This window comes from Ahaetulla prasina, chromosome 17 (assembly GCF_028640845.1).
Source record: "Ahaetulla prasina isolate Xishuangbanna chromosome 17, ASM2864084v1, whole genome shotgun sequence".
In the NCBI taxonomy this organism is placed as follows: domain Eukaryota; kingdom Metazoa; phylum Chordata; class Lepidosauria; order Squamata; family Colubridae; genus Ahaetulla; species Ahaetulla prasina.
In genome coordinates this window covers 3,506,049-3,529,919 of record NC_080555.1, presented here as the reverse complement: position 1 = coordinate 3,529,919, position 23,871 = coordinate 3,506,049, and the positions used below count along the sequence as shown (strand labels likewise).

Sequence of the window (23,871 nt, the reverse complement as noted above, 5' to 3'; positions counted from 1 at the left end):
ATGGCTAGGATTCTCCTTCTCCTTCTCATCAGCCTGGGGTTGATCCTTACAGGTGAGTGGCTTGCAAAGATAGGGGAGGGGGGGGCGTTTAGGGGAAGGAATTGGAGGGAGGGGCTGCTAGGTGGGTAGAAAGGAGCGGATCTCCCCCCCCTGCCCACCTAACCTGGAAAACAGATCTGGGGACAATAGATTCCTTCTCCCTTACTGTCTTTTATTTTTAATTTTTTTCTGAGTATTCCGTTCCGCTCGATTTAATCTTAAAGCCGTTCGGGATCCCAGCGTGGGAATCGGTTCCAGATGGAGGCATAAAAGATCTTGGCCACCAAGAGGCAAGGGCTGATTTTTGGTGGGGGTGGAGGTGGGGAGGGGCTAAGGAGGAGAAATTGGGGAGGGGGGGGTCCCCCGTTTTGACCTGGCTTTGAAAATGTCCTTCCTTGCGTGAAAACGCTGCATTCTTGGCCAAAGTTTTCTCCCCCACCCTCCCACCCCCAATTTTTCCTTTTAGACACGCTTAAAAAGCTTTCCGGCTACTTGACACACCTAGTTGCTTGAAAGTGGCTAAAATATATATATATTTTAAACACCCCGCCTCCTTCTTGCACACCTGTGCTGCGCCCACCCACCTGTCTCTAAGTGGGATCTTTTGCAAAAGACGGCAGAGTTTTGCAAATCATTTGGGGTGGGGAGGGGCTAAGGAGGAGAAATTGGGGAGGGGGGGTCCCCCGTTTTGACCTGGCTTTGAAAATGTCCTTCCTTGCGTGAAAACGCTGCATTCTTGGCCGAAGTTTTCTCCCCCACCCTCCCCCCCCCCATTTTTCCTTTTAGACACGCTTAAAAAGCTTTCCGGCTACTTGACACACCTAGTTGCTTGAAAGTGGCTAAAATATATATATATTTTAAACACCCCGCCTCCTTCTTGCACACCTGTGCTGCGCCCATCCACCTGTCTCTAAGTGGGATCTTTTGCAAAAGACGACAAGAGTTTTGCAAATCATTTGGGGGTGGCGGGGAAAACTTTTCCTCCGATTCTCATTTTTTCGAGAAATTTTGCGAAGTGGTCAGTTGTTCTAGAGAGGTTAAGTCCTCGATTTAACGGCCGCAATGGAGCGCCCTGCCATTTCTGCCGACGAGGGAAACGACATTACGCCGATGGGGTTCTCGCCCCGCTTTACGGCTTCTCTGGCCGCCCTGAAGGGAATCGTTGTGGTTGTTAAGTGACTCACAATATCGTTAAGCAAGTGTGGACTCCCCGTTGTGTTGGCCGGTTGCGTGACACACACACACACACCCCGCTCTCGGGGACGATACGACCGCCGTAAATACGAGTCGGTGGTCCAGGGTCTTGAATTTTGATCACGGGACCACGGGACATGCCACTGTCGGTCATTAAGCGAACGGTTAATGGGAACTACCTATATTATGTTTTAAAAATGGATTTATTATTTTTTTTAAAAAAGGGGCTTTGAGATCAACGCGAGGAGACTAGATCCAAATTGAACAGAACTGAGAAATTTGGGGGGGTTTTGGGTGGAAAATAAAGCAGAATTGAAAAAGAAGTCATAATTTGGGAGTGGGCAGATGGCTGGACTAGATGACCTACGAGGTCCCTTCCAACTCTGTTAATCGAATCGAATCGGGAGCTGAAAATATACAATTTCTGCGGTGGAATGCCCCGAATCAAGAATCTGCTGTCTTCCCACACGGCGTTTTAATTCCTTTTTATCTGAATTCCTGAGCACAGGATAATAGCACCCCACAAATTTTATTTATTTATTTATTTTTCAAATTTATATACCGCCCTATCTCCCTAAGGACTCAGGGCGGTTCACAGGCAGTTAAAATACATATAAATACAGATTAAAAAACAACAATTAAAAAACTTATTCTATTGCCGAATTTAAAAACAATATAAATAATAAAAAACCCCTTAAAACCAATAACTTTAAAATCTAATCCAGTCCCGCGCAGATGAATAAGTGCGTTTTAAGCTCGCGACGAAAGGTTCGGAGGTCCGGAAGTTGACGAAGTCCTGGAGGGAGTTCGTTCCAGAGGGTGGGAGCCCCCACAGAGAAGGCCCTTCCCCTGGGTGTCGCCAGACGGCACTGCCTAGCTGACAGCACCCTGAGGAGTCCCTCTCTGTGAGAGCGCACGGGTCGGTGAGAGGTATTTGGTAGCAGTAGGCGGTCCCGTAAATAGCCCGGCCCTATGCCAAATTAAAGATGAAAGCAAACGAGAGCATAATTTAGCATCCGAAGCTGCCCTGTCGGTCCAAATTTTTTCTTTTCTTTGAGCCGGCACCAACGAGTAGGCGTTGTACGAAGCCTCTTGGTCTGATCCGGGCTAATGATTGAAGAGAAAACAGAAGAGGGTACAGAGAACTAACAGAGTTGGAAGGGACCTTGGAGGTCCTCTAGCCTGACCCCGTTCAGAACACGGGATAACAGAGCTGGAAGGGACCTCTGAGGTCCTCTAGTCTGACCCCCCCTGCTGAAGCAGAATAACAGAGTTGGAAGGGACCTCGGAGGTCTTCTAGCCCAACCCCCTGCTCAGAATACAGGATAAGAGAGTTGGAAGGGTCCTCAGAGGTCTTCTACTCCAACCCCCTGCTCAGAGAGGAGATTCTGTTTATTTATTAAGAATTTTCATCTCATAACCGACGATTCTGGTCAGCTTACAGCGTCATATCGTTCCAATATAAAATTTGAGGCTACATCCAATTTAAGAGAACAGTTTCTCCCTCAAAACTTCGGGGCAGTTAGATATTTCTCCTCCAGGGGTGTAAAAATTACTCCGAGTCTTTTCAAAAGTTGGGTGGGAACTCTTAAGAAGTCCGTCGCAAGCTTCAAGAAGCCCCATATCGGCTCCGTCTTGCCACGGTGGCTCCCTAACCCCGCAAGTCGTAAAGGCGGAATAAAAATTTAATCGATCAATCCATCCATCAAAAATAAGAGATAGACTTCTGGCGCTTTCAAGATCTGCGATCAGTAAACCAACTGTTTGTAAATCGAGGACTACAGTGTACCATCCACATCTCTCTCTCCCCCATATCACCTAGACAGGTCGTCCTCGACGTCGGACCAATTTCCGTTGCTAAGCGAGACATTTGTTCAGTGAGTCGTGTCTCATTTTACGACTTCTCTGGCCACCGTGGTTAAGCGAAGCGCTGCATTTATTAATAATCAGGCCGTTTGGCGAATCTGTCTTCCTCGTTGACTTGGCAGGTCAGGAGATCACAAAACACACACACACACACACACACACACACAAAACACACACACGGGGATGCTGCGAGCCCGTCGCCATGCATTCAAATTTTGAGGCCGCAACCGTCGTTAAACGATCCTAAGTCACTTTTTTTCCCGTGGTAACTTCGAACGGTCACTAAGCGAACGGTCGTATGTCGAGGACTTTCTGGACAGGGGAGGAGAATTTAATTCTGGATTTGTTTCTGTCGGGAAGGCCTGCCAAGTTTGGCGGCTGTGATCAATCTGGCCGCGTTGGCTGCTTTGAACTAGTGTGGAAGTCGGAGAAACTAGAAAATGCAGGATACGTAAACCAAGGAGGAAGTTACTCACAATAGCAGCCTGTGTGAACTCTGTCCTTTCCGGTCTAGAAAGCACGAAACGGACAGATATATATACACCTACGCAGCAGTTCTCGACTTACAACAGTTTGCTTAGTCACCGTTCGAAGTTACAAATTCACTGAGAAATGTGACTTAAGGAGCGTTTCCCACACAGCGGTTTATATTTGGAGGCTGGACCACGGACTCGCATTTATGACGGTCAGAGTGTCCCGGGGGGGGGTCACGTGATCCCCTTTTGCGACCACCCAACAAGCCAGGTCGATAAGGGGAAAGCCAGATTCACTTAATAACCGGGTGAGATATGAAACCGCCGCAGCGATTCATGTAACAACGGTGGCAAAGGAAGAGTCTTCACACGGGGCGAAACTCACTGAACAAATTCCTCACTTAACAGCATACATGTTGGGGTTCAATTGTGGTCGTAAGTCGAGGACTATAGGTGATATATAGATATACAGATGATACATAGGTAGTCCTCGATTTAGAACAGTTCATTTAGTGACCGTTCAAAGTTGCAACAGAGCGGGAAGATATAAATGAATGACTATTTTTCACACTTAGGATGGTTGCTGCGTCCCCAGGTGATTAAAATTTATCTTTATAGTCTCTTCAGGCTCCGCAACGGAGATCAAACCAACACCCACACCTGACAAGAGTCCCAACACAACCACCGTTGGGCCTACAGCCAATAGGACGACCTCAGGCTCCACAACGCGGGTCAAACCAACACCCACACCTGACAAGAGTCCCAACACAACCACCGTTGGGCCTACAGCCAATAAGACAACCTCAGGCTCCACAACGCGGATCAAACCAACACCCACACCTGACAAGAGTCCCAACACAACCACCGTTGGGCCTACAGCCAATAGGACAACCTCAGGCTCCACAACGCGGGTCAAACCAACACCCACACCTGACAAGAGTCCCAACACAACCACCATTGGGCCTACAGCCAATAAGACAACCTCAGGCTCCACAACACGGATCAAACCAACACCCACACCTGACAAGAGTCCCAACACAACCACCATTGGGCCTACAGCCAATAGGACAACCTCAGGCTCCACAACGCGGGTCAAACCAACACCCACACCTGACAAGAGTCCCAACACAACCATTGGGCCTACAGCCAATAAGACAACCTCAGGCTCCACAACACGGATCAAACCAACACCCACACCTGACAAGAGTCCCAACACAACCACCATTGGGCCTACAGCCAATAGGACAACCTCAGGCTCCACAACGCGGATCAAACCAACACCCACACCTGACAAGAGTCCCAACACAACCACCATTGGGCCTACAGCCAATAAGACAACCTCAGGCTCCACAACGCGGGTCAAACCAACACCCACACCTGACAAGAGTCCCAAAACAACCACCGTTGGGCCTACAGCCAATAGGACGACCTCAGGCTCCACAACGCGGATCAAACCAACACCCACACCTGACAAGAGTCCCAACACAACCACCATTGGGCCTACAGCCAATAGGACAACCTCAGGCTCCACAACGCGGGTCAAACCAACACCCACACCTGAAAAGAGTCCCAAAACAACCACCGTTGGGCCTACAGCCAATAGGACAACCTCAGGCTCCACAACGCGGGTCAAACCAACACCCACACCTGAAAAGAGTCCCAAAACAACCACCATTGGACCTACAGCCAATGGGACGACCTCAGGCTCCACAACGCGGGTCAAACCAACACCCACACCTGAAAAGAGTCCCAAAACAACCACCGTTGGGCCTACAGCCAATAGGACAACCTCAGGCTCCACAACGCGGGTCAAACCAACACCCACACCTGACAAGAGTCCCAACACAACCACCGTTGGGCCTACAGCCAATAGGACAACCTCAGGCTCCACAACGCGGATCAAACCAACACCCACACCTGACAAGAGTCCCAACACAACCACCGTTGGGCCTACAGCCAATAGGACGACCTCAGGCTCCACAACGCGGGTCAAACCAACACCCACACCTGAAAAGAGTCCCAAAACAACCACCATTGGACCTACAGCCAATAGGACGACCTCAGGCTCCACAACGCGGGTCAAACCAACACCCACACCTGACAAGAGTCCCAACACAACCACCATTGGGCCTACAGCCAATAAGACAACCTCAGGCTCCACAACACGGATCAAACCAACACCCACACCTGAAAAGAGTCCCAAAACAACCACCATTCGGCCGACAACCAAACAGACACCCCGACATCCCACAACGGAGGCCAGATCATCAACCTCTCATTCGACCTCCATGACGAGAAAGCCGACTCCACCGCCATCTACTCCCACTTTGTCAAGGACAACAATACGTCCTGTAAAGATCTTTTATGCCAACTACCACATCGAGAATAAAGATTTCAATTCCAGCTTAGAGGAGCCGAGCAGCCCTTATTATCAGGAGCTGAAGAAAGCCATCGGAACGATGGTGAGTATTGCAAGGCGGGGAAAATCCCTAAGTGTCAGTCGGACCATTTCTACACAGTGACATTTTGGGGGGTTGGATGGGGGGCGCAGTTATTTTGTGGCCAGCCAGGATGTTGTGGATTTTCCATCCAGCTATGGAAAGCCCACCCACCGTCTCTCTACGGCAGGGGTGTCAAACTCAATTCCATTTAGGGCCGCATCAGGCTTGTGTTTGACCTCGCGGGGCCAGGCGGGCCCGGCCAGGATTCACGTGGCCGCCTTCATATCACTTGTGTCCATTGGTGGGATTCAAATTATTTTACTACCGGTTCCGTGGGTGTGGCTTGGTGGCCGTGGCAGGGGGAAGAATACTGCAAAATCTCCATTTCCACCCCACTCCGGGGGGGCGGGGGGGAAGGATGCTGCAAAATCCCCCTTCCCTCCGCATTCCATTTTCAGATTCGTTTGGGCCCCATCAGTCTTTCCCCATTCATCTCTGATCACCCAGCCTGAACTGGGTACCCTAAACTGGGATAACAGCCGTAGATTTGAGGAGAGGCGGGTTTTGTTTCAAATCAGGGTCAGGTTTCTAGTCCTCATTGCTCCCCAAATTAGTTTTGGATAAAGTGAGAAGGGACGCTCGAGCGCAGAGGATAATTGTTGGTTCTCTCGGATTTGCAAAAATGTGCACAGCTTCGCACATTTCTCACCTGAGTTAAAACGCCTGTCACAGAATCTATTTGGGGGATGTCAGTCCTAACGGACAGAAAGGATGGGCAAGAAACCATCTAAATGAGGGTCTCTCGAAGTTGGCAACTTTAAGAGGTGAGGATTTCAACACACAATCTATTCTCAGCTCCAATGCTGGGAACTGACAGACACACATCTTAAAGCTGCCACGAAATACTAAATCATCATTTAAAAGTGGTGGGAAATTAGCAAAACGGTTATGTTTTGAATGCCAAAGATGCTATGTCTGTTTCTAACCCAATTTCTTCTTTTCTCTTTCTCTTTCTTCTTTCTTTCTTTCTTTCTTTCTCTTTCTTTCTTTCCCCTCTCCCTTCCTTCCTCCCTCCCTCCCTCCCTCTTTCGTTTTTCTTTCTTTCTTTCCCCTCTCCCTTCCTCCCTCCCTCCCTCCCTTTTTCTTCCCTTCTTCCCTTCTTTCCCCCTCCCTCCCTCCTTCTTTCTCCTTCTTTCTTTTTCTTCTTCCTTCCACCCTCCTTCCTTCCTTTCTTTCTTTGCCCCTCCCTCCTCCTTCTTTCCTTTTTCTTTTCTTTCTTTTTCTTTCTTTCTTTTTCTTTCTTTCCCCTCTCCCTCTTCCTCCTTCCCTCCCTCCCTCCCTTTCTCTTTTTCTTTCCTTCTTCCCCCCTCCCTCCTTCTTTCTCTTTCTTTTTTCTTTCTTTCTTCCTTCCACCCTCCTTCCTTCCTTTCTTTGCCCCTCCCTCCTCTTCCTTCCTTCCTCCCTCCCTTTCTTTCTTTCCTTCCTTCTTCCTTCTTTCCTTCTTCCTTTCACTCTATTTCTTCCTCCTTTCTTCCTCCTCCTCCCTCCCTCCTTCCTTCCTTCCTTCCTTTTTCTTTCCCCTCCCTCTTCCTTCCTCCCTCCCTTTCTTTCTTTCCTCCTTTCCCCCTCCCTCCTTTTTTCTTTCTTTCTTTTTTCTTTCTTTCTTCCTTTCACCCTATTCCTTCCTTCCTTTCTTCGCCCCTCCCTCCCTCCTTCCTTCCTTCCTTCCTTCCTTCCTTCCTTCCTTCCTTCCTTCCTTCCTTCCTTCCTTCCTTCCTTTCCACCTATTTATCTTATCTAATCTTCTTCCTTCCTTCCTTCCTTCCTTCCTTCCTTCCTTCCTTCCTTCCTTCTTTCCTTCCTTCCTTCCTTTTTCTTTCCTTCTTCCTCCTCCCTCCTTCTTTCTTCCTTCCTTCCTTCTTCCTTTCACCCTATTCCTTCCTTCCTTTCTTCGCCCCTCCCTCCCTCCTTCCTTCCTTCCTTCCTTCCTTCCTTCCTTCCTTCCTTCCTTCCTTCCTTCCTTCCTTCCTTCCTTTTTCTTTCCACAGTACAACAACTTGTACAACTGTACCGGTTGCGGTTATGCAGGCTTTGACATAATCTCATTCAGGTATGGAAAAAAAAGAAAGAAAGAGAAGCTCTCAAAATTCAGGGGTCGCAGATCAAAGGCAGCTGCAGGCTTCAGCAGCCTGGGTACCACAATCCCCCCTTAGAGTCGTTCAATTAACTCCAAGGCTTTGCACGCCAAAATACCATGAAACCAGCTGCCCAAATAAGCTTTTTTTAATTTTTGTTTTTTTTACCAGAGTGAGCCCCGTTGGTGCCCTTTCAAAAACAAAAACAAAAAAATTTGCTTTGCTAGTTTAGCACCACGGCAAGTTTTGGTGTGTCACCCTTCAGTTTGTGCTGCTTTTCATTTTGCAATGGGATTTTATTTTGTTTGTTCTCACACTGTTCTGACTCCTTTATCAGTAGAAGTGGGCGGAGGGGGGGGGAGGAATTTTTCTGGTTACGTATTAGAACTCTGCTCAGTGCAAGGAGAAAGAAAGAAAGAAAGAAAGAAAGAAAGAAAGAAAGAAAGAAAGAAAGAAAGAAAGAAAGAAAGAGGGAGGAGGAGGAAGGAAGGAGGAGGAGGAGGAGGAAGAAAGAGAGAGAGAAAGAGAAGGAAAGAAGGAAGGAAGAAGGGAGGGAGGGAGGGAAGAAACAAAGAATGAAAGACGAAAGAGGAAAGAGGAAAACAAGGAAAGGAAGGAAGGAAGGAAGAAAGGAAGGAAAGAAGGAAAGGGAGGGAAGGAAGGAAGGAAGGAAGGAAGGAAGGAAGGAAGAAAGAAAGAAAGAAAGAAAGAGGAAAGGAACGTAAGAAACAAAGGAAGGAAAGAGGAAAGGAAGGAAGGAAGGAAGGAGGGAAGGAAGGAAAGAAAGAAAAAGAAAAAAGAGGAAAGGAACGTAAGAAACAAAGGAAGGAAAGAGGAAAGGAAAGAAGGAAGGAAGGAAGAAAGGAAGGAAAGAAAGAAAGAAAGAAAGAAAGAAAGAAAGAAAGAAAGAAGTGGGAGAGAAGGAAAGATTTAAGTCAAAAGCTATCTATTTAAGAAAGAAGAAGGAAGGAAGGAAGGAAGGAAGGAAGGAAGAGGAAAGGAACGTAAGAAACAAAGGAAGGAAAGAGGAAAGGAAGGAAGGAAGGAGGGAAGGAAGGAAAGAAAGAAAGAAAGAAAAAAAGAGGAAAGGAACGTAAGAAACAAAGGAAGGAAAGAGGAAAGGAAAGAAGGAAGGAAGGAAGGAAGGAAGGAAGGAAGGAAGGAAGAAAGAAAGAAAGAAAGAAAGAGAAAGAAAGAAAGAAAGAAAGAAAGAAGTGGGAGAGAAGGAAAGATTTAAGTCAAAAGCTATCTATTTAAGAAAGAGGAAGGAAGGAAGGAAGGAAAAATTTATACCTATTCATTTAGAGAAGGTGAAGAGATAATGAAACTGTTCAGTTTGTCACAATGAGGGCAGAAAATCGCTTTCTTCACTTCTCTCTCTCTCTCTCTCTCCTTTTTCTTGCACCTTCTGTTTTTCTTTTTAGTTTATATTACCTTTTTTCTTCTTCTTTGCTTTCTTTCACCTTTTATTCTCTTTCTCTTTTTTCTTGCACCTTCTGTTTTTCTTTTTAGTTTATATTACCTTTTTTCTTCTTCTTTGCTTTCTTTCACCTTTTATTCTCTTTCTCTTTTTTCTTGCTGTTTTGCTTTCTTTCACCTTTCGGTCCCTCAGTTTGTCTTTCGTTTTTCGTTTTTCTCCTTCCTTGCTTTTTCCTGCCTTTTATTCCTTTGTTTGCCTTTTATTTTTGGCTTGTATTCTCTTTTTCTCTTCTTCCCCTTCTTTCTTTCCTGCACCTTTTAGTCCTCCCGGTTTTCTTTTCTTCGTGCTATCTTCCTCTTTTTCTCTTCTTCGCTTCCTCGCTGCTTTTATTCCATGTTTTTGCTTTTTAGTTTGCATTCTCTTTGGTCTATCGTAGCTAAAACCCTGAACAAAAATATTAATTTTTAAGAAACAAAGCGTGCAGTTTGAAGAGAGAGAGAGAGAGAGAGAGAGGGTAGTTGGCTCTACCCATCTCCTGTTTCTTATTTAATTAATTTTTTAATTTTTGGTGAAGTATTTGTTCTATTTTTACTGTCAACAATTCAGAGTAAATGTCTTATTGGCGTGAATTTCTTAACTTCCTTTTCACTTTTTTTATTTTATTGCATATAAAAATTCCATTTCTACGTAAACTGTGTGTCTGGCTACAAATAATTTTAAGAAATAATAACCATAACGTTTACAATAATATTCATTACATTGATATTATTATTATTAATAATAATAATAATAATAATAATAATAATAATAATAATAGATACCTAGGACGCTGACAGCAACCCATATCAACCATTAGCACCAATCAATGCTATTTTTGATGTACTTTTGAATGTTCAGTTGACTAAGTTTCATTTTTAATGAATAAAGTTAATAATAATAATAATAATAATAATAATAATAATAATAATAATAATAATAATAATATTTGCATATCTATTTTAACAATCCTTAGTCCTTCTCTTATATTTCCATGTTTCTAACTTCTGTTTTCATTGGTTAACCGTTGATAAAATGAATCCCTTGTTAAAAAAATATTCAGTTTCCTCTTTTTCCTTAATCTGAAGTTAGTCAACTAACTAACTATCCATTTCTGCACATTCTAATTTTTTTTTAAATTACATTTTCATCTGTAGAGATCTCTTCTACTTCTCCATTGTTGTACACATACAATTCTAGCTACAGTTAACACATGTAAAATCAGATATGCGCTCCCTTTATTGTACTTTTTCTGGTACGCCCAACAAAAATATTTCTTTTTCTAGTGGTTTATTTATTTATTTATTTTTAAATAATTTTTATTAAACAGATTTTTAAAAACAAAACAAAACAAAAAAGAAATATTAACACTTTCTTCTTTTCAACAGTTTTGTGTCGGTGATCAATACTTATACATTTTCTCTCTCTTATCCTAATGTAACTTTTATAGATATATTTCTAATATATCATATATATATTACTATAATATATTATATTATTCTAATTATTTTATTTACACATATACTTAGATACACACGCGTACCCAATTTCCTTTCCACAATTTGTTTCTTCCTATTTGTTCTTCCATTTCTACTCCTAGTTTATCCATTATTTAATCTTTCCTTGCACTTTTATTATTCTTTTCCCCCTTTTCCTCCAACCATTTATACCACCTCTCCCATACGAGATAATTTTCTGTTTTCTCTTTTCCTTGTATCTCCTTCGTAAGCTTATCCATTTCTGCACATGCCGTGATTTTTCTAATTACATTGTCTTCAGATGGTATATTGTCATTTGAATATGAATGAATATTTTAATTTGTATACCGCCCTTCTCCTGAAGGACTCAGGGCGGTGAACAGGCAAATAAAATACAGATACACACAATAGTTAAAAACATCCCTTAAAAAACTAATTTAAATTTGCCCAAATGTTAAAATAACATACTCCCCCATAAAATTACAAAACTTTAAAAACCCATCAAATTCAATTAAAATTTTTCCAGTTCTGTGCATAGACTAGTATTCGTGCTGCCGTAATTATGTGGATAATTCAATACCGTATTTCTTTTTCATATGATATCTCTTAACGCTCTTTTCTTTTAAACCAACAGCCAAGGTTCGGTGGCAGTGCAGTCAAAATTATATTTCGAAGGAACAAACATTAAATCAGAAAGTGAGCTCGAGAAAATTTTGAGAGAAGCAGGCCCGGCATCCACAGCAGATCTACTGTTAAGCAAAGTGGAAGGTAAAAAGAGGACGGCAAATTTAAACAAAACATACAAGTTGTCCTTGGAGTTTTGCGGTGGCCTAGAGGTGGAGCCTCCCGCCTCACAATCAGGAGGCCGCGAATTCGATCCTAGGTAGAGGCAGATATTTCTTCCTCTGGGGATATTATCCGCTGAACAAAACTCCTCATTGGCGACAGGAAAGGCCTCCGGCCATTCAAACACTCTGTGCTAGCTCCATTCAGTTGCCCAGACTCCAGCCCGCAAGGGATTATGGGGGTCGTTAAAAGAGGATGATACAAGTTATCCTTGGCTTACGACATTTAGTAAGGGGCATTCATTTAGTGACCATTCGAAGAGCAATGAAATTATCAATGATGGTCGTAAGTTAAGGACTACCTGTATACAATTTCCTCTCTTAATATTATTAGTAATGTTAATTTATTAAAAGAATGGAAGGGAAGGGAAGGGAAGGGAAGGGGAGGGGAGGGGAGGGGAGGAGAGGAGAGGAGGGGAGAAACAGAAGAAAAGAGGAGAGAATGCACAGAATACAGAATAAAGAATAGAATAGGATAGGATAGGATAGAATCAGTGGTGGGATTCAGCCAGTTCGCACCACTTCGGGAGAACTGGTTGTTAATTTTCTGAGCAGTTTGATGAACTGGTTGTTGGAAGAAATCATTAGGGTAGAGAACCGGTTGTTAAATTACTTGAATCCCACCACTGAATAGAATAGAATAGAATAGAATAGAATAGAATAGAATAGAATAGAATAGAATAGAATAGGAATAGAAATAGAAATAGAAATATAGAAGAGAAGTGAATATAGAATATAACAGAATAGAGAATAGAACAAAGAATAAAATATAACAGAATACAGAATAGAAAATAGAAGAGAATACAGAATGTAACAGAATAGAGAAGAGAAGAGAATAGGAATAGGAATATAGAAGAGAATATAGAATATAACAGAATAGAGAGTAGAATAAAGAATAAAATATAACAGAATACAGAATAGAAAATAGAGAGAATATAGAATATAACAGAATAGAAGAGAGAATAGGAATATAGAAGAGAGAATATAGAATATAACAGAATAGAGAGTAGAATAAAGAATAAAATATAACAGAATACAGAATAGAAAATAGAAGAGAATACAGAATGTAACAGAATAGAGAAGAGAAGAGAAGAGAATAGGAATAGGAATATAGAAGAGAAGAGAATATAGAATATAACAGAATAGAGAATAGAATAAAGAATATAATATAACAGAATACAGAATAGAAAATAGAAGAGAATACAGAATGTAACAGAATAGAATAGAATAGAATAGAATTTTTATTGGCCAAGTGTGATTGGACACACAAGGAATTTGTCTTGGTGCAGATGCTCTCAGTGTACATAAAAGAAAAGATACGTTCATCAAGGTACAACATTTACAACACAATTGATGATCAATATAGCAATATAAATCATAAGGATTTATGATTTAGAAATAGAAAATAGAAGAGAATAGAAATAGAAAATAGAAATAAGAAAATAGAAGAGAATACAGAATGTAACAGAATAGAGAAGAGAAGAGAAGAGGAATAGGAATATAGAAGAGAAGAGAATATAGAATATAACAGAATAGAGAATAGAATAAAGAATATAATATAACAGATTAGAGAATAGAAAATAATAGAGAATACAGAATGTAACAGAATAGAGAACAGAACAGAACAGAACAGAACAGAACAGAATAGAATAGAATAAGCAGAGTTGGAAGGGACCTTAGAGGTCTTCTAGTCCAACCCCCTTGCTCAGGCATTGACAACTTCTGGAGGTTATGGGATTGCTCAAAAAAACCCAAAAAAAACAAAAAACAGCCCGCTAGAACCATAACTCTTGTTTTTTCTCGCCGTTTTCCTGCACGATTTCCACACAAACCTGATTTTTTCCCCCTATTGCTTCCTTCTTTGCAGTGAGTAGCAGCCCCATCCCTCCGCCCTCGGAGACCGTCCCAGGCTGGGGCATCGCTCTTCTGGTTCTGGTCTCCGTCCTCGTATTTTTCCTGCTCCTCGCTCTATTGTGGCTGGTGAGTCCCTGTTTTGGGGGGTGGGTGGGAACGTGGGGGGGGGGTTCCCCTCCTACAACGGCCGTAAGTGTTGAAAAACCTTCCTAAATCTGTACCGTTGCAACTTGGGGTCACGAAACAGACGGTCATAAGTCGAGGGCTACCTTACTTTACAACCGTCACTGAGCCCGTCCTGCCTGCGGTTAAGCGGGACGTGTGTCCGGCGAGCCTCGCCCCATCTTACGACCTTGCTTGCCGCTGACGTTAAGCGAATCACGGCACAGCGGATCAGTTAGCCACCCGGTCATTAAGTGAATCCGGCTTTCTCCTTGACTTGGCTTAGTCAGAAGGTCGCAAAAATGGGATCGCGTCTCTCACACACACACATCGTAAAATGGGAATCGGCCGCCGAGCCTCCAAATTTTGATCAGGGCAAAGACGCCGCGAGGGTCGTAACTGCGAAAAAAAACGGTCGTAAGTCGCTTTCTTCCCAGCGCCGTTCAGGGGTGAAATTTAGCCACTTCTATCCGGCTCAGGCGAACTGGTAGCGGCGGCTGCAGGGAGGCTCTGCCCACCCGCGTGGATGTCACGACATCGCTTTCTCGCAACGATTTTAAGCCTCTGCACATGTGCAGGAAAGGCTTTGTGCGTGCGCGGACGATGGTTTGCGAACCGGTAGGGAAGATAAGTGAATTTCCATCCCAGACCGTTGTAACTTTGAACGGTCACTAAACGAACTTGTTTTTAAGTCCAGGACTACCCGTAGTTAATTTTCAGAAAGTCCAGGCCACTCGTGAGCCCCCCCCACACCCATTAATTGTTTTCCTCCTGCGCTCTATCGCAGCTCATCCGCTTCTGCCGACGGAAGCAACGGGGAAGCATGGAACTGCTCAGTAGCCGGGATTCGTACCACCCAATGAACGAGTACCCCACCTACGCCACCCACGGCCGCTTCGCGGGCCCCAGCAACAAGCAAAACCCTTACGACGAGGTAAGAGCGCCCTGCGGAAACCCCGAACCAGAAGCCTCGGGGAAAACTGAGCTCCGAACCATATTGGATTAGGGGTGCCCGTCCCTGAGAATATATATCTGCTGAACAAAACTCCGCATTGGTGAAAGGGAAAGGCATCCGGCCAGTAAAACTCTTGGCTGGCTCCGCTCAGTTGCCCAGATTCCACCCGGCAAGGGATTATGGGGTCGTTAAATGGCGAGGATGATTAGGGGTGCCTGTAGTGGGTCATATCTTCGCCACCTTGAGATGGGGCGGAGGGTCTGCCCTCCGACCGGTGGGAAAGGCGCAAAGGCCAGGACAGCTACAGGAACTAGAGGTTACAGCAGCCGTGGATGGGCTTGCAAAACTATCTTTTTCTTTCTTTCTTTCTTTCTTTCTTTCTTTCTTTCTTTCTTTCTTTCTTTCTTTCTTTCTTTCTTTCTCTTTCTTTTTTTCTTTCTTTCCTTTCCTTTCCTTTCTTTCTTTTTCCTTCTTTCCTTCTCTTTCCATCTCTTTTTCTTTTCTTTTTTTTATCTAACTTGATTTATTTTTCTTTCTTTTCTTTCTTTCTCTTTCCTTCCTTCTTTCTTTCATCTGTCATTCTTTTATGTTTTTCTGTCAGTTCTTTCTTTTCTTTCTGTCTCTTTTTCCTTCCCTTTTTCCTTCCCTTCTTTATCTAACTTGGTTTGTCTTCTTTCTTTCTTTCTTTCTTTCTTTCTTTCTTTCTTTCTTTCTTTCTTTTCTTTCTCCTCTCTCCTTCCTTCCTTCCATCTTTCCCCCTTCCCTTCCTTTCCCTTCCTTCCCTTCCCTTTTTTCTTTCCTTCTTTATCTAACTTGATTTGCCCTTCCTTCCTTCCTTTCCTTCTTTTCTCCTCTCCTTTCTTCCTTCCTCTTTCCTCCTCTCTTCCTTTTCCTTCCCCTTTTCCTTTCCTCTTTATCTAACTTGTCTCCTTCCTTCCTTCCTCCCTCCTTTTCTTTCCCCCTTCCCTTCCCTCTGATCCTACGTCCCCCCATATAATGAAAAGTGTGTGTGTGTGTGTCTCATTTCTCATTGGCCCTCCTCTTCCTTCCAGACCCCAGGCAAACTTCAGGGCACCCACTATTACCCCCAGGCGGAACTGATGCCCAGCTGAGTGGTGCCATCTCTCCCCAGCCTGGCAGAGCCGGCAGGGGAGGACAGCCCAGCCTGGATCCTCTGCAGCCGGCCAGTGGCGGGGCCGATCTAAGCCGAACTGGCCCCGTCCGTGCCATTACGTGCTTGATTGCGCTGCGTAAACATTGGCGGTTGTGCAAATATTCAGCTCAGCTCAGCTCAGCTCCCTCCCCAGGTCTCCAAGAGGGACTTTCCCAGACTGGCAGAGGGTTTGTTTGCCCTTGATTATTGGGGCAAGGGGGGGAGGGGGGCGCACACACGACACCCAGGCCTTCAGCTGGCCCGGCTGTTTCCGCGCCCCCCCCCCTTGTGACCCAACACTGTTTACACACCACACCGAAGCATCTGGAGGTTGCCTAAGCTTTTCAACACAACAGTTGCGTTAAGTTCTCACCCAGGGCTGGGGGTGGGGGGGAGTTGGGGGGGAGGGAGGGAGGGAGGGAAGGGGAGGAAATCTCAAGGAGAGAGGCCCAGGCAGGTTTCTAGTTCTCATTGGGAAATTCAGGTTCCCCCCTCCCCTTTTTTTTGTGTTTTAAGCCTCCTGACAAGAGAAATCCAGGGAGGTCAAATTTGGCCTAGGAGGGGTTTCCTGGTTTTCGTAGGGAAATTAGTTTTGTTCAATAGATAGCTTTTTTCTTAAATCTTTCCTTCCCTCCCTCCTACTTTTTCTCTCTTTCCTTCCTTCCTTCTTTCTTTCTTTTTTTCCTTCCTTCCTTCCTTCCTTTTCTTTTCTTCCTTCTTTCTTTCTTTCTTCTCCTTCCTTCCTTTCATCCATACCTCCCTTCTTCATCCCTCCCTCCCTTCATTTCCTTCCTTCCATCTTTTTTCTCTCTCTCTTTCCTTCCTTCCTTTCTCCTTTCTTTCCTTCTTTCTTCTTTTTATTCTTTCTTTCCTTCCTCCTTCCTCCTTCCTTCCTTCCTTTCTCCTTTCTTTCCTTCCTTTTTGTTCTTTCTTCTTTCTTACTACTTCTTCATTCCTTCCTTCATCCATACCTCCCTTCTTCATCCCTCCTTCCCTCCCTCCATTTCCTTCTTTCCTTCCCCTTCCACTCTTTCTTTCTTTCTTTTCTTTCTTTCTTTCTTTTCTACTTCCTTCTGCCCTCCATCCCTCTCTTCCCTCCATTTCCTTCCTGCCTGCCTGCCTTCTAACTTTTGGTATTTCCCCATTTGATCTTCCATTATATGAGCCAAGGGTTGAACTAGAAGACCTCCAAGGTCCCTTCTAAGCCTTACGATCCTATTCTGTGTTCTCTCTCCCTTCCTTCCTTCCTTCTTCCTTCCTTCTTCCTTCCTTTTTCATTCTGTTCCTTCCTTTCTCCTTTCTTTTCTTCTTTCTTACTCTTTTCCTTCCTCCTTCCTTCCTTCCTTCTTTCTTTTTTCTTTTGTTCTTTCTTCTCCTCCCTCCCTCCCTCCCTCCCTTCCTTCCATCCTCCCACCCTCTTTTCTTCATCCCTCCCTCTCTCCATTTCCTTCTTTCCTTTCTCCCTCCCTCGCACCCACTTGATACTTAGCCGAGGGCTGCTTGTGAATAGAAAGCAACACAAAAAATATCCCAAAATCTCGAACCAATTTTGTTTCCTTCACCTTAATCAGTGACCCAATCGTAGCACCCACACAATTCCGAAGGCCTTTCGCCAGGTGACCCGGGCTCCTCCCTCCGAGTTACCTTTCCCCCCCAACTGTGATAAGCTCCCCCCCCTTTCCCCCCCGCCCTCGTTTCTCCACCCACAACTTTGGAGCAATCTTTTATAATATGCAAACCGGTATATTTGCTTTAGGTAGATTATTATGTAAAAACAAAATGTTATTTGACCAATTCATTTTTCTAGCCATTGGAAAACAGCAAGAGTCCTTCGCGGCTGGTCCTGCCTGCTTAAACACTGCCGCACCTTGCCAGAGAATTTGGGACGTTTTATTTATTTTTGGTGTATTTATTTAATCTTTCCTTCCTTATTTATTTTACATAAGTAACCGAACCGGCCATTTCTGCCCTGTCGTGTTTTTCCCCCCCCTGCACTTTCTGCAAACAGCTTGGGACCAAAGGCAAAGTAGGCAGGCAGGGAAGGATGGGCTTTGTAATCCCTGCTTTCCCATCCTCGCCCAAGCCAGGATTTTTTTTTTAATTTGCATTTATATCCCGCCCTTCTCCGAAGACTCAGGGCGGCTTACACTGTGTCAAGCAATAGTCTTCATCCATTTGTATATTATATACAAAGTCAACTTTTATTGCCCCCAACAATCTGAGTCCTCCTTTTACCTACCTTATAAAGGATGGAAGGCTGAGTCAACCTTGGGCCTGGTGGGACTCGAACCTGCAGTAATTGCAAGCAGCTGCTGTTAATAACAGCCTGTCTTAGCAGTCTGAGCCACTCAAGGACCCTTATTTCTAGAATAAACCAGAAACGGTGGCTTTAAGAGCCCTCCCTCTCCGCTGCAGACGACGGGCCTTCGTGCAAACAGTAAAATCCACCAGAGAACTTCAATTCCCAGAATTCTTAACAAGAAAGGGCCAGATTACAGATGAACAGAGTTGGAAGGGACCTTGTCGGTCATCTAGTCTGACCCCACCCCCCACCCCCGCCCAAGCAGGAGACCCCACACCGTTTCTGACAGATGGCAGTCCAGTCGCTTCTTGAAAGCTTCCAGGGATGAAGCTCTCATCACTTCCAAAGGCAACTTCTGTCCCATTGAATATAGAATCACAGAGTTAGAAGGGACCTTGGAGGCCATCTAGTCCAACCCCATCCTGCCCGAGCAGGAGACCCTACACCGTTTCAGTCCAGTCGCTTCTCGAAAGCCCCCAGGGAGGTTGTGAAGCTCTGACAACTTCAGTAGGATTTGCACCAGCGTGAAAGCGGGTGTGTGTATGTGAGCAGCACCCGTCAAACCAACCCGGGTTTAGAGTAATGTGTGAATCGTCAAATACCTGGATGGAGATTGAGACCAGGGTTGGGGGATGGGGGGAGAGACAGCTACAAATCGGGGGGAACCCCTCCAATCTCTTTTCTGCTTCTTCCTTAGGGGCACCCCAAAAACGGCACGAAGCCCTTCTCTTATACCAACCCTGCCATGGCAAATGAAGAATTGTAGGGGCGCTTTTCCTACAGCTGGACTTTAGAGGGAGGGGTGAATTGGAAAAGAAATTGAACTTTTTTTTTTTTGGACCACCGAGCCCCAGTGAAAAAGTGGGATGATTTTTCGGGGGGGGGGGCGGCTTCCGAAGAATTGCTCGCCTCCTCCGTTGACCAGGAACAGAATTACGGATGGAGGGTGGTGGTGAAGAAGGAATTCGTTGCCCTTCCTAGACAATGAGGACTAGAAACTGGGGAGCGACTTATTGACCAAGCTGGGCGATTTTACTTTCCAAAAAAATAAATAAATCTCCATGCCGGTGGAACTCCCCGCCACAAGCATCTCGACAGGAAGTCAATGCGACGAATTTGCTTTACGGAGTGACTGTTTTGCTTGATTAATTTATGGCCAATTTATTAATTTATGGAGACGGGCTGGGAAGTTTCGTAGCTGGAGAAGAGGCTGAGTGCGTCTCCGGAGAAGAAGAATCGAAGGCGGGAAGTTTTTTTTAGGGTTCGCTCTGCGATTTTGGGTCGATTTTGGACGTAAAAGAGAGGAAGGAGAGATTCTGGGCTTTCCCCGTTTCTTTCTTCCCCTCTCTTGAAAAAAATAAAAATAAAAAGAGTTCCGGAGAAGCCAACTTTGGAGACATGAAGGAATGGAATAAATGAAATGCAAATTTTAATTTCTATCGCGTGTTTTTCTTTTTCCAAATGTTCCTGGTTTTTACCAAGCAACCCTTCCTAAGTTCTTAACTGGAACGCAAATCAATAGGGAACAAAAAACACTCACCATCGCAGAACCCTGAAAGGGGGAAGGGAGCCTGAGAGGTCATCTAGACCAACCTTGCCATGCTCAAGGCAGAAGGGTCACCCAGCCCTTCCCCCCCAATTATCTTGTGTTCCAAGATAATTGGAAGACAAAAAGGAGAATGGAATGGAATGGAATGGAATAAAATATAGAACAGAATATAAAATATAGAATTGAATGGAATAGAATTTTAGAATGGAATGGAATGGAATGGAAATAGTACCGCTCATTTGAATAAATTTATTCAACTGGTTATAAAGAAGACAGGGCCACTTCAGTTAGGTTCTCTGGAGAATTGGACTCTGGAAAGTTTGAGCTGTAATTTTCCAGGCACAAGGCCCCTATGGATACTCGGAAGTGCCTTGAGGACTAGAAACTTGTTTTAAAGGCAGGGAGAAAGCATTGCTCGAAGGTTGGCTTTTTAATAATCCGCTGGATAGTTCTAGGAAACTGTTTCAGCTACACAAAGGGAGAGAAACATAACAAGCTGTTTGCCAATTGATTGTAGGGCTTTTGTGAGAAGTTTTAGCTATCGTGGCCAAAAGAAAAGATAAGCCACCTTTAAAAACCCAATACAAACAAGGTTTGCCTCAGGCAGACGGAGACTTTTAAGCTCCTGAGGGCTGGCGAGGTTTAAGAAAAAGAGGGGAAAAAACAACAAAGCAACGTCTTTGCCCGACAGAGTAGCCAATGCAACACAAACAAACAAAACAATTTTTTTTAAACCACAATCGACACAAACCAGGTTTGAAAAACCTGGAAGAAACTCAAAACGCTGTCTACGTTGAACACCACAAAACAGCTGTCAATCCGGGATGGTGGCCAGGTGTCTAAAATATGACCACATGACCAGGGATGGGGGGGGGGCGGGGAAGCCGTCATAACTTTGAAACAGGGTTTTAGGTAGCTCTGCGGAGGTCCATCGCAACTAAGCAACCGGTCGTAAGTTGAGAACGAGCTGTCGATTGGTGCGGAAACCAGGTCTGTGACGTCTCAAAAGGCCTGGTTTCTGGACAAATTAAGAGGTAGTCCTCGGCTTACGACCGACAGGAGACCTTCAAAGAGGACGCTTCCGCTCAATCTGCCCCACCCGAACAGCGGAAGAAAGCTGCAAACCAAACTGAGCTTTATCCTAAATTGAGTAACGAGGAAGCAGACAGAAAGGCTGGAGAATGGCTGTCCATCATCGGCCCCAAGAATGTTGATTGATTATTATTATTATTTTTGACACGCGTCGGATTTCCTGACGGGACACTCCCCGTTCAACTTTCATCCCGATGAGACGTCGAGGGTGCCCAAGATGGGACTTTGGAAGGGTTTTGCGTCGCAGGCGATGAACGGTTGGCGAATATTGCGGTGCCTCCGAGTGGGTCCGTGGGCCGGGTCCAAGGGTGGGCTGCTGGGGGTTCGGGAGAACCTCTAGCTAAGATTCTGTGCAGTTCAGGGAACTCCCCCAAATCCCACTCCTGGCTGGCCTTGCCCACCCCACCCCTCCCCTTCCTCTCCCCACTCAGGAGTCCCCACGCAGCCCGTTTTGGATGCAGGTAAGTGCGCCAGGAGGCTTGGGGAGGGCGAAAAACGGGCCTACTGGAAATTTGGGCCAGAGGGCCTCCGGAGTCTGGGGAGGTCGTTTTCGCCCTCCCGGAGGCTTGAGAAAAGCCTCCGGAGCCCGGGGAGGGCAAAAACGCCCCATCCCGCCGTGGTGCAGGAGGCTGACGCCACATCCATCCAGCAACCGGGCAGAAAACCCCTTACTAATATTTTTGAAGCCCACCCCTGGCCGGGTCCCCTTTCTTTGTGTCCGTCTACCTACCGTGGGCAGGTGTACCTGAACAGCAGGTGTGTCTTCTCCCTGGAGGGGCAGAAAGGAGCTGGTGAAACGATGGAGAAGACGGCGCCGGTGGGAATTTTTCAGGAGGGGGAAAGGAGTTGGGTTTGGGGGGGGTCTGCGTGGCGGCAAAGAACGCGGCGGCTCTGCGAAAACGACTCCGATAAAGGAGAATATTTGTAGCTCGGGATTGAGTTGAAGGAGGGGGGGAGGGTCCGGGGTATTCTCTGAGCAGGGTGGTTTTCTTGGAGACGTTTTTATTACCAGAGTAGGTAACGGCATCAGTGCTAGAACGGAGGGGAGTTTGTGGAGGAGGAGGAAGAGGAGGAGGACTGTGGGGTCCTTGGTGCTCTCTGAGCTGGGTGGTTTTCTTGCAGACGTTTCATGACCCAACTAAGTAACATCATCAGTGCTAGAAGAAAGAGGGGCTTACGGAGGGGAAGAGGAGAGAGAGGAGGAGGAAGTGGAAGTGGGAGAGAAGGGCTGGGGGTCCTTGGTGCTCTCTGAGCTTGGTGGTTTCCTTGCAGACCTTTCATTACCAATTGGGGGGGTTGTGAGGAGGAGGAGGAGGAGGAGAGGGAGGAAGGGGAAGAAGAAGAAGAAGAAGAAGAAGAAGAAGAAGAAGAAGAAGAAGAAGAAGAAGAAGAAGAAGAAGAAGAAGAAGAAGAAGAAGAAGAAGAAGAAGAAGAAGAAGAAGAAGAAATAATAATAATAATATGAAAACTAGACAGAGTTAGAAGAAGAAGAAGAAGAAGAAGAAGAAGAAGAAGAAGAAGAAGAAGAAGAAGAAGAAGAAGAAGAAGAAGAAGAAGAAGAAGAAGAAGAAGAAGAAGAAGAAGAAGAAGAAGAAGAAGAAGAAGAATTAATCAGTGGAACAATTTGCCTCCAGAAGTTGAGGATGTTCCAACACTGGAAGTTTTTAAGAAGATGTTGGACAATCATTTGTCTGAAGTGGTGGAGGGTTTCCTGCCTAAGCAGGGGGTTGGACTAGAAGACCTCCAAGGTCCCTTCCAACTCTTATTTGAAGAAGCAGAGGAGGAGGAGGAGAGAGAGAAAGAGAGGAAGGAAGGAAGGAAGGAAGGAAGGAAGGAAGGAAGGAAAGAAAGAAAGAAAGAAAGAAAGAAAGAAAGAAAGAAAGAAAGAAAGAAAGAAAGAAAGAAAGAAAAGGACTATGGGATACTTGGTACTCTCTGATGGGTTTCCTTGCAGATGTTCCACTGCCCAAACTACCCACTTTACTTAGTCTGGGCAGGGATCTACTCTTTAGGGCAGTATTAAGGAAAGGTTTGGCTGCAGAAAAACTCTCTGCGTACAAGGAAACAATGCATAATTAAATGTCCTCTTTTTGTCTCTCTCTCTCTCTCTCCCTCCCTCTCTCTCTTTCGCAAAAGGGGCGGGGGGCCCCCCGAAACCCACAACCCCCGTGCCACCCGAGCCATAAGGCAATCCGGAAGGACGTTTCCTGGCAGCTTCGGGCCCGGATCCAAGCGGAATGAGGGCAGCTGGCAGGTTCAAAACCTCCCGCTGCTTTGGCTGAAAGGGTCACCCTTTGTCCTGGGTGGGAGCATCTCGTGTCCCAGCAGAAAAGAAGCTGGAAGCCCATCGTCCAAGCCAAAGGGGCATTTAGTCCTTCGGTCCAGAGACCCGACGGTGCCCGGCTTGGCATCCCGCCCCAAATTGGGTTGCAAAGAGATCTGAGGTGGAGATCAGCCTGCAAAGAACATTTCCTTCTTCTTCTTTTTTTTTTGCGGAGGTTATTCTGTATTTATTAGATTTTATTAGATTTACGGTATATCTGCCATATTCCACGAAGATTAAAATCAGAATCGGTCGTCTCTTCAAGCTCAGGAGCCTGGTTGATGGTAACTGAAGTCGACCTAAGTTGGCAGAACTCCAGATGTTGAAGTTCAGCCATGTTTGTTGGCAGGGGAATTCTGGGAACTGAACGTCCACCTAAGTTGGCAAAACTCCAGATGTTGAAGTTCACCCCTGCTGCCAGGGGAATTCTGGGAACTGAAGTCCATCTGTGTTGGCAGGGGAATTCTGGGAGTTGAAGTTCACCCATGCTGGCTGGGGAATTCTGGGAAGTTGAAGTCCACTTATGTTGACGGGGGAATTCTGGGAGCTGAAAT

The 23,871-nt window shown here is 45.3% G+C and overlaps 1 protein-coding gene across 1 annotated transcript; it reads left to right on the top strand.

The window, feature by feature from the left end:
- Nucleotides 1-19,773, top strand: MUC1 (mucin 1, cell surface associated). The gene is made up of 7 exons (XM_058160737.1): nucleotides 1-52; nucleotides 4,191-6,034; nucleotides 8,062-8,123; nucleotides 11,717-11,850; nucleotides 13,795-13,907; nucleotides 14,731-14,877; nucleotides 19,051-19,773. Exons 1-7 carry the CDS (start codon nucleotides 1-3, stop codon nucleotides 19,117-19,119), a joined length of 2,421 nt encoding a protein of 806 aa, XP_058016720.1. The 3' UTR covers nucleotides 19,120-19,773.
- Nucleotides 19,774-23,871: the final 4,098 nt, after the last annotated feature.